This window comes from Eschrichtius robustus, chromosome 10 (genome assembly GCF_028021215.1).
Source record: "Eschrichtius robustus isolate mEscRob2 chromosome 10, mEscRob2.pri, whole genome shotgun sequence".
In the NCBI taxonomy this organism is placed as follows: Eukaryota; Metazoa; Chordata; class Mammalia; order Artiodactyla; family Eschrichtiidae; genus Eschrichtius; species Eschrichtius robustus.
In genome coordinates this window covers 51,851,932-51,864,177 of record NC_090833.1, presented here as the reverse complement: position 1 = coordinate 51,864,177, position 12,246 = coordinate 51,851,932, and the positions used below count along the sequence as shown (strand labels likewise).

The 12,246-nt window shown below is 44.5% G+C and overlaps 1 protein-coding gene across 2 annotated transcripts in view; it reads right to left on the bottom strand.

Moving 5' to 3' along the window:
* Nucleotides 1–11,848, bottom strand: part of DMRT1 (doublesex and mab-3 related transcription factor 1) — a 103,010-nt gene extending 91,162 nt beyond the window's left edge. Inside the window, exons 1-3 of one of the 2 annotated variants that reach the window (XM_068552973.1) lie at nt 11,761–11,848; nt 11,471–11,700; nt 8,020–8,211 (exon numbers count right to left, since the gene is read on the bottom strand). In XM_068552973.1, coding sequence (XP_068409074.1) covers nt 8,020–8,211; nt 11,471–11,700; nt 11,761–11,848 — 510 coding nt within the window. Of the gene's footprint in view, nt 1–8,019; nt 8,212–11,470 lie in introns of both variants that reach the window. The other variant, XM_068552972.1, reaches the window with a different exon arrangement.
* Between the last annotated feature and the right edge of the window lie 398 nt (nt 11,849–12,246).

Sequence of the window (12,246 nt, the reverse complement as noted above, 5' to 3'; positions counted from 1 at the left end):
CCCTTGTTCTGAGGAAATGCTTGTCACCCAAGGTCTAAAAAGTTGCTTAAGCCCTTCAGAAACAAACCAATGTTTTCTACGGGCCAATAACACAACAAAGAAAATCTGTCACCAGGTCCCTCTATGGTTTAATTCCTCAAACACTATTCCTTTCACTACAAAGTATATGTGATAATGAGGGAAAAGAGGAAATTTTTAAAAGACTGAATATTAACATATTTCTAGTGATAATAAAATGCAAACCTAGAAAATCCTCCATGATCTAAACTTGTGGTCATCAAAGAGACACTGACTGGGTTTTATATCTTTAGTGTTTGCCAGGATGAAGGCATCTTATTGTTCACTTTTTAAAAACTTCACAGGATGAAGGCATCTTACCTTTTAATTCTAAAAAATTTCAGTACGAATCTTCTGGAGCCCTCACACACTGCTGGTGGGAATGTAGTAAAATAGTGCAGTCTCTTTGGAAAATACTGTGACAGTTCCTCAAAAGGTTAAACATAGTGTTACTGTATGACTCAGCAATTCCACTCTTTAATATATACCCAAGAGAATAAAACACATATTCATACAAAAACTGGTACCAAAATGTGATGGAAGCATTACTCATAATAGCCAAAAAGCATAAGTAACCCAAAAGTCCATCATCTGAAAAAAACCAAAATATGATTTATCCATATAATGGAATATTATTTAGTTTTAAAAAAGGAATAATAAATACATACTACAACAGGGGTAAACCTTGCAAACCTGAGGCTAAGTTAAAGAGGTCGCCTATGACCCCAGTGTGGGAGCAGATGGAGGGTGACTACTAATGGTACAGAGTTTCTTTTAGGAGGAGATAAAAATGTTCCACAACTAGATTCCAGGGACGGTGGCACAGCTCTGTGAATTTACCAGAAAACACTGAATTGTACACTTTAAGTAGATGAAGTATATAGTATATGAATTTCACCTTAGGCTGTTAAACTACATTTGAATTTTTAGTCATTTAAAAAATTCAGATACATTTAAAAAAAATCACAAAAAATGCAGATTGAACATCAGTGATTTTACTCTGATATCTGCAGGTGGGTTCATGATCACTAACAGAGTGTTTTAAAACACAACTTCAAATTTAACCATCACTATTCATTTATTCAGCAAAGGTTTACTGACCACATGCTACAAAGCCAGGTACTGTACTATGCACATGAGTACATGATGAATAAAAAATGCAATCCCTGCCCTTAAGATTACACTTTCACAAAGCAGACAGAGGTGTAAACCAATCAAATGTTTCTTTGTCTTTTACATATGCTGTTATAAAACTAACTTGTTATTGTACAGCACAGGAAAATATAGCCATTATTTTGTAATAACTTTAAATGGAGTATAATCTATAAAAATATGTTGTACACCTGAAATTAATAATATTGTAAGTCAAGGGCTTCCCTGGTGGCGCAGTGGTTAGGAAACTGCCTGCCAATGCAGGGGACACAGGTTCAAGCCCTGGTCCAGGAAGATCCCACACGCCATGGAGCAACTGGGCCCATGCGCCACAATTACTGAGCCTGCGCTCTGGAGCCTGCGAGCCACAACTACTGAGCCCGTGTGCCACAACTACTGAAGCCTGCGCGCTTAGAGCCCGTGCTCCGCAACAAGAGAAGCCACTGCAATGAGAAGCCCGCGCACCGCAACGAAGAGTAGCCCCCGCTCGCCGCAACTAGAGAAAGCCCGTGCACAGCAACGAAGACCCAAAGCAGCCAAAAATAAATAAATAAATAAATACATATATTGTAAGTCAACTATACTTCAATTAAAAAAAAATAATTTGTGACTTTAAACCCTGTATTTACCTTTTTTGGTGGGTCTAGATGTTTTCCAAATTTCCTTTCTAGCCAAGGTAGACCAGTAGGCTACTTCCTATGTACTTTGTCGTTTTAACTTCTTCACAGAAATACTGTCTACAGAGAATTTCTATCAGGTCGGTTAACTGCTATATTTGACACGTAAGCACAGACTTCCCTTGGAATAAATAAAATTGACTGAGACGCTATTTAAAACACTAGGCTATCAAAATGATCAGTAGTATTAATCTTAAGTGTTTTCTTTCATTCAAGCCTCCAACTCTTGCTTCAGTTTAAGGAGATTTGTTTTGTTAAACATCCTAGAAATTTCTTTGACTCTGAAAGTAAAATTGGGGAATGCTTCTATCTGAAGGCCTTTTTAAACCTAATCTCCACATCCTCTATTCTACTTGAAATTGAGAGCTCTGTCTAAAATCAAATGGAGCTCATCTCATGTAAGTAGCCAGAATGCTCCAAACATCAACTCTCAAACTAACTTGGATAAAATGTTTTGGTGCTTCATTTGAAATGCTTCTTTCTGTACAACATGGAAAACTGCAAAGATAAAAACTGAAATATTTCAAATTTAAATAACTCCACAGAAGATTTTAGGGCAGCACAACTACTCTGTGTGCTACTATAATGATGGACACACGTCATCATTAATTTCTCTAAACTCACAGAATGTACAACGCCAACAGTTGAACCCTAATGTAAACTATGGACTCTGGGTGATTACGGTGTGTCCATGTGGGTCATCAATTGTAACAAATGTACCTCTGGCGGGGGATGCTGATAATGGGAGAGGTGTGCCTGTGTGCAGGCAGGGGGTGTATGGGAAATCTCCGTACCTTCCTCTCAATTTTGCTGTAAATCTGTAACTTCTCCAATGAATAAAGTTTACTTTTAAGAAACTTAATTCAACATCTTCAATTGTTAGCTCCTCAGTCACATTTCTTACTGGTAAAAACTGCATGGGGACATTATTCCATTTTCAAACTACCACACTGCGTGCTTGTAAAGCATTTAAGCCCTTCAAAGGCACATAACCAGGACGGCATGTGTGCCCTACCGGCATGAGCTCTCTCTCTGTGCTGAAGTGGAATTACTGCTAAAGAAGAGAAGTGAAGGAGGGGGTCCCGCCATTATCAGATGCAGACCTGGCTGACCCTTCCAACAGGGGAAAGGTGAGTGAAAGCAGGCCGTGGGCGCCGGGGGGAGGCCTGAGATGGCAGGAGGCGGCTTGATGTGGAGGAGTGCGAACGTGAGTGTGTGTGGAAGCCCAGGGTGCTCCAGAAGGGAGGCCCCAGGAGATAACATTCAGGTCTTTACTTACAAAGGACACGTATGCAGAACCGAATTCTCTACAATGCAGCCCTTCATCTAACAGCCCTGCACAGAAAAGGAGAGGCAGAGAACTATGCGGACCTCAGCGTGAGCACTGGATAAAATGGCATTCTACTTGCTGCATAGGAGGCTGAAGGAAAAGCAGAATATAAAATAAAACGAGGAGCCCAAATTTCAAAGAGGAGGAATGCCTATGAGATTTTTTAAGTCAGTTGATAACTTTCAAAATAAAAAATATATATCTAGGAAGCTAAAATTTAAAAAGTAAAACCACAGAAATAATGCTGAAGTTGCTATTAATTCACTGTCATTTATAACCGAAAGTGCTGACCCTTTTTTCCAGGTGACCCAAAATGGCTGGGAAGAAACCATTTGCTAATCGATAGAGCACCTGTTAGCATATCTGATCCTGCCAGTATAAGAGACAGCAATGAATAGGGCATTTCTTCAAAAGGTTGTTCCTTCACAGTAACACCCGCAATCATAGATGAAAATAACAACAAAAATATTTTATACCCATTGTGGGAGGAATCGTCAGGCAGTGTTTTGATCCATCTTGGCCAATCTTTGGCTAAGGATCGTAGAGACTTTCTTCTAAGGTGTTGTCCTACTCAGAGGGATCCGCTCTCCAAGAGATCAAACAACAGCTTGGTAAACCCAATTTCCTTCACAGTGGCCTTAGAACTCGGCCAGTAATCTCAGCAATAATTCTCGGGCATTTCTCACTCTCACTTTTGGCACTTTCAGGAGCCAAAAGGAGATAACGAAGAAGCCTCAAGGACATAAACATCTGCTGGACTTCACTAAACCACTGCCCTTGCAGACACTCAACATCAGGTATGTGAAGGAGAAGGTGAGCAACCCGCCCCCGTGGAAGCCAGGTTGGTGGGCTGCACTATCCCATGACAACTGCTACAACCTCTCACGAGGTAACTGCGAATCCAAGCCTTCCACATCGATATAATGGAATACTAGGCCATTAAAAAACTCCAGTTTTAAATGAAAAAAATAAAAATTACACACGAGTGGGAACAATACACTCCCAATATGTTAAATATATAAATTATATATACACATACACACATATGAAAACGATAGACACACAAGCTTGCACATGCAGCTTGTAATCAATCCTGGGATAACAAAGAGATTGGGATTGGATTGGAACATATTCGTTGAATGTGTTTTGTACTCTATAAATGTTTACCGTTTACCTGCATAAAGTTAAATGTTCTTTTAAAGAAATCCTTATCTCTGGAAATTTAATACAAGCTACATGTTTGTTAGCAGCCCGCTATGCAGGAAGTTGGGCCCACTGTGCTGCATAAAACTTGAGGAACACTCTTTAGCCAATCTGTCTTGTCACTGCTTCTGTCTCTCTCCCCCTCTCTTCCCCCCTCCCTCCCGCCCCTTCACTGCCCTTTCTGTCTTTCTCCCTCTTTACATTACATAGTTTAATTCTACTGGCATTTCTGTTTTTCTCGTGTTCAAGTCCCAGCCCAGTCCGGAAGTTAACGATCCCAACTCAAGAGCTTTGGTGGAAGTCCTGAGTAATGATGATGGATGAGGCTCCTGCCCCACCAAGAAGAGCTGGCCCACCTTTCTTGGGCAGGCATAGCCTCCCCGCCCATACGTGAGCACAGGAGCGACACATACTGCTGGCTTCCACACTCCGCTCCCTTGGAGTGTTGGTTCAAGACTCCAAAATGACTCCAAGGTCTATCAGCTCCAGAAGCAACGAAGGGAATCCGGTCACATCCTCCTTGACCCTGAACCTTCTATCATGCTCCCCTGCTGCTTCTATTTGTAACTTTCCCTATCACCGCTCTGAAATGCCCCGCGAGAACTTCTTTGTCATTCTGAACTCCGTCTGTCCTGAAATCCTCCTCTAAGGCTTCGCTATCTTGGGGTATGCTATCAGACTCTGACACCCCTTCCACTGCGGTGCAATGCCGGACAGCAGGCTACACCAAGTTCACCTGTGGTTCCCTACCAGATGCCCAGCGTTGACATTTATCCATCACGGGCCTGTCCCTGTATTTCTCCCCGTGAAGACCAGTGGCTGCAACCTTCCATGCCAGCCAAGAATGGCGCTGCCCCTAACAGTGTTCCTATTTGCCCATCAGCCCTAAATCCCTTCTGAGAATTAAACCATAACCTCTAATCATAACTGTCCATTTTCCAAGGAAACACGGCAACTATTCCCACAGCCTCACTTCACAGGCAGGTGAAGAAATTCATGGGCTTTGGGACCAGACAGACCTAGGCTGAATCCCAGCTTAATTCAGCTTTATTCTGGGGCAGTTTCCTTACCACTGGCTTCCTTATCTGTAAATAGGAATAATAATTCCTACTTTATAAGATGTGTGTGAACATCAAATGAGTTACTCCCCTCTTTACTCCTCTGGAACATCCCCTATCAGTCCCTCCAGCTGAATCCACCAGGTCTGCCCTGACCTGGTAGTATTTGGTAATTAACCTTACACACAGCTTAAAATCCCAAAGTGCAGGAATCATATTTCTGACAGATACACTCCTTCCTTCTTAAGAAAAGGAGGAAAGTTTAGAAACTGCTGTAAATATATATTATGAGCAACTGAGCTAAAAAAAAAAAGAAAATAATACCATTCCCTTTGTTAGCTACAGAATCTGTAGCCCCAGTAACACACACAGGGACAGATACACAGACACACCGAGCTGCAGCAGAGATTACAAGTCTATCTCTGACCTGCCTTCTTTGGTGCCCGCTAACCTTCTTCTTTATAATGGTCAAGGCTCCTAGAATCTTCAAAAGCCTCAAAGACCTCATCCCTCATTTTTGAGAAGAGGAAACAACAGGACCAGAGAGCTAAAGTGAGTTGTCTAAAGTTGCACAGCTAGATAGTGACAGCTAGGCAGCTGACAACTTTAGCCCGGTGGTTAAGCGCAGCAAACTGAGTACCTCATGAAAAGCTTACTTAAGAGGAACCGCACTGCAAGGTTCCATTTCATGGAGGCTTAGAAGGCTCAAAAGATTCTGTGAACCTCGGCACATGTGTCTAATATGAAATATATGTCTTCATTTGCCAACAGGATGTCACAGATCTTTGTCTGGTGGATTTCTTAGAGCCCCTGCATTCTAGACCAGTGCCATTAAATAGAACTTTGTGAGAAATGGAAATGCACACTTTCCAATATGGCAGGCCTTAGCTATATATGTGCCTGTTGAGCACCTGAAATATGGTTAGTGCAACTGAGGAATGAAATGTTTAAATTTTTTTAATTTTATGTTTTATTGTGGTTAAAATACACGCAACATGAAATTTACCATCTTAACCATCTTTAAGTGCACAGTTCAGTGGTATTAACTACATTCATAATGTTGTGCAACCATCACCACCATCCATCTCCATAGCTCTTTCCGTCTTGTAAAACTGAAACCCTATACTCATGAAACAATAACTCTCTACTCCCCCCTGCCCCCAGCCCCTGACAACCACCATTCTACCTTCTGTCTCTCTGATTTTGACTACTCTAAGTATAAGTGGAATCATACAGTATTTGTGTTTTTGTGACTGGCTTGTCTCACTTAGCGTAATGTCCTCAAGGTTCATCCACATTGTAGCATGTGTCAAAATTTCCCTCCTCTTCAAGGCTAAGTAATTTTTTACCACATTGTGCTTACCATTCATCTGTCAGTGGACACTTGAGTTGCTTCCACATTTTAGCTATTGTGAATAATGCTGCTATGAACATGGATATACAAATATCTCTTTAAGACGCTGTTTTCTATTCTTTTGGGTATGTACTCAGAAGTAGAATGGCTGGATCATGTGGTAATTCTATTTTTAATTTTTGAGAAACCACCATACTGTTTTCCATAGCAGCTGTACCATTTTACATTCCTACCAACTGTGCACAAAAGCCCCAATTTCCCCACATCCTCACCAATATTGTTATTTTCTGTTTTTTTGATAGTAGTCATCCTAATGGGTGTGAGGTGGTATCTCATTATAGTTTTGATTTGCATTTCTCTAATGACTAATGATATCAAGCATCTTTCCTTGGGCTTTTGACCATTTGTATATCTTCTTTCGATGAATATTTTAATTTTATTTCACTGTAATCAACTTAAATAGCCAAATGTGGCTAAGGGTTTCCATACTGGACAGTGCAGCTCTAGAATACCTAATTATTGAGGTAATTTGGAGACCCAGTGCAGTAAGCATAGTGAGCTCTGAAGACAGATGGACCAATTCAGACACTTTCTAGTTCTTCAGATGCAGCCAGTCACTTAAAATTTTTATACCTCAATTTTCCCATGGTATAAAATAGGATTAATACCTCCTTCTTCTAAGAATGAAATGAAATGAATCAGCATACATGCAGCCCCTGGTGAAATCTTAGTACATGGGAGAGAATTTAAGCCAATGGACACGCCTTGCCTCAATTCCAGTATCCACTGATAGCTGACACATAGGATTTGGCTTTTATAGACACTCTCCCCAAATAGATTGCAGTCCTTTCCAGAGAAATGGACTTTCATTCTAGGAAACAAGGATCTTTAGCTCCCACCAAGAGGACCCACAAATGGAAGGGGCTGACTGAGATGAAATCTGGACTCTCACTTCTCTGGCATTCTGTGATTCTGACTCTGTCCAGATTCAGCCTTGACAAATAACCAACAGAAAAGTGAAGCCGTCAAACTTCTGGTTTCAGAATTGAGGCCCACCTCCTTTGTGAGGCCGTCAAAAACAGACCTTCAGAAGGGAGGATCTTTTAAGAAACCTCTCAGCTCTGAATGTGCTTTGGGGCTCAGGACCTTCCCGAGACTCTATGTCTTTCAGCCCTCCATCCCAGCCACAGGGTTACCTGGTGCTGCCATGGTCGGGGTGCTGGCCGGTGGGGTCTGCGAGGTGCTGCTGCCCTCAGTCATCAGGCATGGGGTGCTGCTGTCGTTCTCCCTCTTGATGAGCAGCTCAGCCGCGCTGGGCAGCGGGATGGGGTGGCTGATGCCCAATTCCTCCTCCTGGGCCTGCTGCCGTCTCAGGGCCACCTGGAAGCACAGGGCAGTGGGTCACCCTCCAGCACCCCAGAGTCACTCAGTGCAGCTTTGCCAAAGCCACGGAAGCCCCACCCACCCCAGGGTGAATCCCTCCTTGCTTTTTAAAGCTACGCAGGTAACTCTGAGATGCAGCCAAAGCTGAGAAATGGTTTCGAGCCAGAGTCCCTGGCCCACAGTAAAAGCGCACAAAAAATGTCCCTTAAAGAAGTGAGTATGTAGAGTGGCGGGAAAGGCTGGATGAGGAGAAGCTGCAGAGTCAGCAGAGGCATTCAACATGAGTAGAAGCCAGCACTGACAGACTGGGAAGGAAGGAGAATGGGATCACTCACTCTTTCCTTCCACAGATGTGTCAAAGGCTGCTGTACTGGGAACAGCGACCAGCAAGATACAGTAAGGTTGGATTAGATCCCAAGGTACTCACTGTTTACAAGGAGAAGCAGGAAACAGGCAAACATGCAACTGCAACTCAAGACAAAACGTGGTAAACACCACAGGACAGGCATACACGGATCCTCCAGAAGAAACTCAGGCAGAAACGGCTTTAAGTGTAAGTATAAGCTGCAGGTGGTACTGGAACAGGGCCTTGAAGAATAGGATGAGTGGGGCTTGACGGGCAAGGATGAAGGGGCAGAACAACCCGGAATAAGGGAGCAGGGTAGGCAGGGAAGGCAGGGGCTGCTCGGGAAACCTTGCAGAGCCCTGTTCTCTGTGGGGGAGGGAGCACATACAGAAGTAATGGGGAAAAGGGGGCTGGAATACGGCGCTGGAGTCTCAGGAGAGAGAGGCTGGAGGTGGAGAGAAAGGGAGACGACATGTTCCATATTCCAGGCAGGAGGGAAGGAGATGCAAGTGGGGGCTGGAAAGGACCCAGCATACCTAAGACACTCCTCATGGTCCCTCTTCTTTTAAATAACATTGTTTAAGGTTGAAAAAAGAGGTGTCAGGAAAATAAATTCTATTTTGGCTTACTACAAATAACAAAAATGGAGACTTTCTGTTGAAACTGACCATTGGTAATAATGAAATGAGAAAGGGAAGCACCTGTACCTCAGAGGCCCAAATACAAGCCAAAAGTTGAAATCAAAACGGTAAACCAGAAACACAACTACAATTTACACATTGTCTTAGGAATACCGTAGTCCAAATTTAGAAAAATGATTAATTTGGAAGTAATTTTACTCATAACAAGAGGAGTCTTCAACTTTAAAAAATCCTTGAATAATCAATTAAGATTAAATAATTAAGCTTAATTCTTGAATTTTCTCTTACTAACCAAGAAGTTTAGGAACAGAATATTAAAGATTTGACCACATATTTTTTAAAAGAGTACCCATGAACTTGTGAAGTATGTCAATGCAAACTTATACCCTGGTTTACACGAATCCCATGCATGCACAAAACATACAGGACATTACATAGTCCATAAACTTAAAACACTTTTACAAAGACCTCTCAAGCGTTCTTAGGAAATGTTATTTAAATGGGGAAGGTGGGGCAATTGATTTAAAATGCAATTGTTTTAGAGTCAGATCTAAGATCAATTTCAAACTATTTTAGAATGCCTGTTACATGAATGTTAAAGGATTTCATTTAGCACAGCACAAGCCTGCTGGTGTGGAAAATAGTGAAATTTCATACCATAAAAGTAATCTTGAGTTACTTTTGTTTTTAACAAAGCAAACATCCTCCTTCCAAGTTAGTACGCCTACTAATACAGCTTATTCAAAATTAATGGCCCTACTTGGATATATATTTTTATTACATTTTGAGGACAATTCCCCTCCCAAGCATACTCTCCATACTAAATATTAAAGCCAACAGCTAAATGTTCAGAAAACTTTTCTACCTACAAATACAATTTAAATGTCCATAAGTATTTTTTTTCAGTAAACTCATTGTGATGCATTTTAATGCTACACTCAGTGTATTCTTTTCATCCATTACAGATTAAGATAAAAATCTATAAAGAAACTCAGTAAAACAACCTATATTTCCATGAGTGCACTCGCAATCTGTGAAGCCAAAATATATCTAGTTTAAAACATTTCAAAATTGGATGTACATAAAAAGTATGATTTCTAAGCATTTGTGCACTCCTGTTCAAGGATCTTACCTAAATCATTTTCAGTGGGGGGGTATTTACCCATTCCTAACCAAAAGCAGCACGTAGTAAACATTTCTTTGGTACCTTTTCATTTTAAATAACCTGTTTTAAAAGTATGAAACAACTTTTAGCGGGAAAGAATGTATATTATTCTCTTCTAAAACTCATTTTCGGATACCAACGACGTTAACTATTTCCGTGAAGGTGCTAAATTACTGCCCAGCTTAGGACGCTTTAAAAAACTAACACACTCCATGAACAAAACCTCAAATTCTTGCATTTACTCCTCTGCGTACATTTTAAAAAATTCTTAGCTGTGTTTTATAACACACTCAAAGTAATGTGTACTTTAATAACTTCGGTGGAGACAGCAAATTTTAAAAGGCTAATGAAATTTCCGTAGTGCTCAAAATGGCTGAGACACTCAACCTGGATCCACCGGGGCGAATACGAAAAGTGCGCCAAGAGCACAACGAGGACCACGCCACGCTGGCGTCCGTTACAGCGCCTTTTCCAGAAAAACAAAGCCTCTCGACGCGTTATGCGGATAAGCAGCAGCCAGCCGGGTCTCCGCTTCGCCCTAACCAGTAGCCAGAGCGGGCACCCTCTCTAATATTAGGCGCACCTCCCTGCTCGAGGCGGAGTCAGGGATCCCACTGAACCACGAGGGGGCAAACCCCCCAACTCTGCTCAGAGAGCGAGGTCAGAGATCCCGGGGACCCCCGAAGGCGCAAACCGCGAAACTCTCTGCCAGAAGCGGGGTCGAAGATCCCGGGGACCCTTCCCCAGCAGTGCGAACCCCGCAACTCTCAGCTCTGAAAGGGAAATCAGACATCCTGGGGATCCTCGGGACCCCCGAGGGGGCGAACCCCACAACTCCTGCTGGAGGGAGGGGTCAAGGATCCGGAGCCGCCGGAGCAAACCCCGCACCTCCCTGCTCCGTCTGCGGGACCGGAGAGGAGTCCCGGCCCTCCGAGAGCGGCGTCCGCACGTGGCTGGAAGCCCGGGCCCCGAGCGCGCCGCGGCTCTCGGGAAGCACCGCCGCCTTCTTCCCGAACCCGCGCCTCGCGTGGCGCCCGCTTGGTCCGAGGGGCTTTACCCAAAAAGTTCCGGGCTGAACCCCGGTTCCGGGGCGCCCGCACTCACCTGCGCGGCCATCACGCGCTGTCTCTCTGCGATCAGGTTGCATTTCTTGCACTGGCACTCCCGCCACATGCAGAAGCGTTTGTGGCCCTTGAGCGGCGACGCGTAGCCGTGGTTCCTGCACCGCGCGCACTTGGGCAGCCGCGGGGACTTCTTGCTCGCGGCGGCGCCCATGCCCGACGCCCCCGAGCCTGAGCCGCCGCAGCCGCCGCTGCCCCCGGCGCCCGCGCCGCCTGTGGTCCCGAGCAGCGCCCCGGCCGCTTTGCCGAAGCCCCCGGCCGCTTTGCCGAAGCCCCCGGCCTTGCCCTGCGGTGGTGCCCCAGGGGCGTGCGGGGCTTCCGACGGTGGCGAAGGCTTGCTGTATGCGTCGTCGTTGGGCATGGTGCCCCAAGGAGAAGCGCAGGGACTCTCCGGTGGCTGCAAGGGGAGCACCCAGCCGACGGCAAGGCTCCCGAGAAGGAGGCGCGGGAGGCGTACGCGCTGCAGCCGGAGGCGCAGCTGGAGTGGCGAGGTCGGGACTCGCAACGCACAAGAGTGGTGGGGGGTTGTGCCCGTTTTTGTTTTTTTTTTTCCTTTTTGCGCGCGCGCGGCGCAGAACTTTTGGATACTTTTCAGAACGTTCCCGGGATTGCCTGGGCGGGAGAAGGCGCGAGGGAGCGCGGCCACGCCCACCGCCCCCCAATTCTAGGCACCGAGCTCCCGCTGCGTGCAAGCTTGCACGGGCTGCAAACACCGAGGGCATTGCTGCAGGGCTGCTGCAAGCGCACACCCGGAGCAGA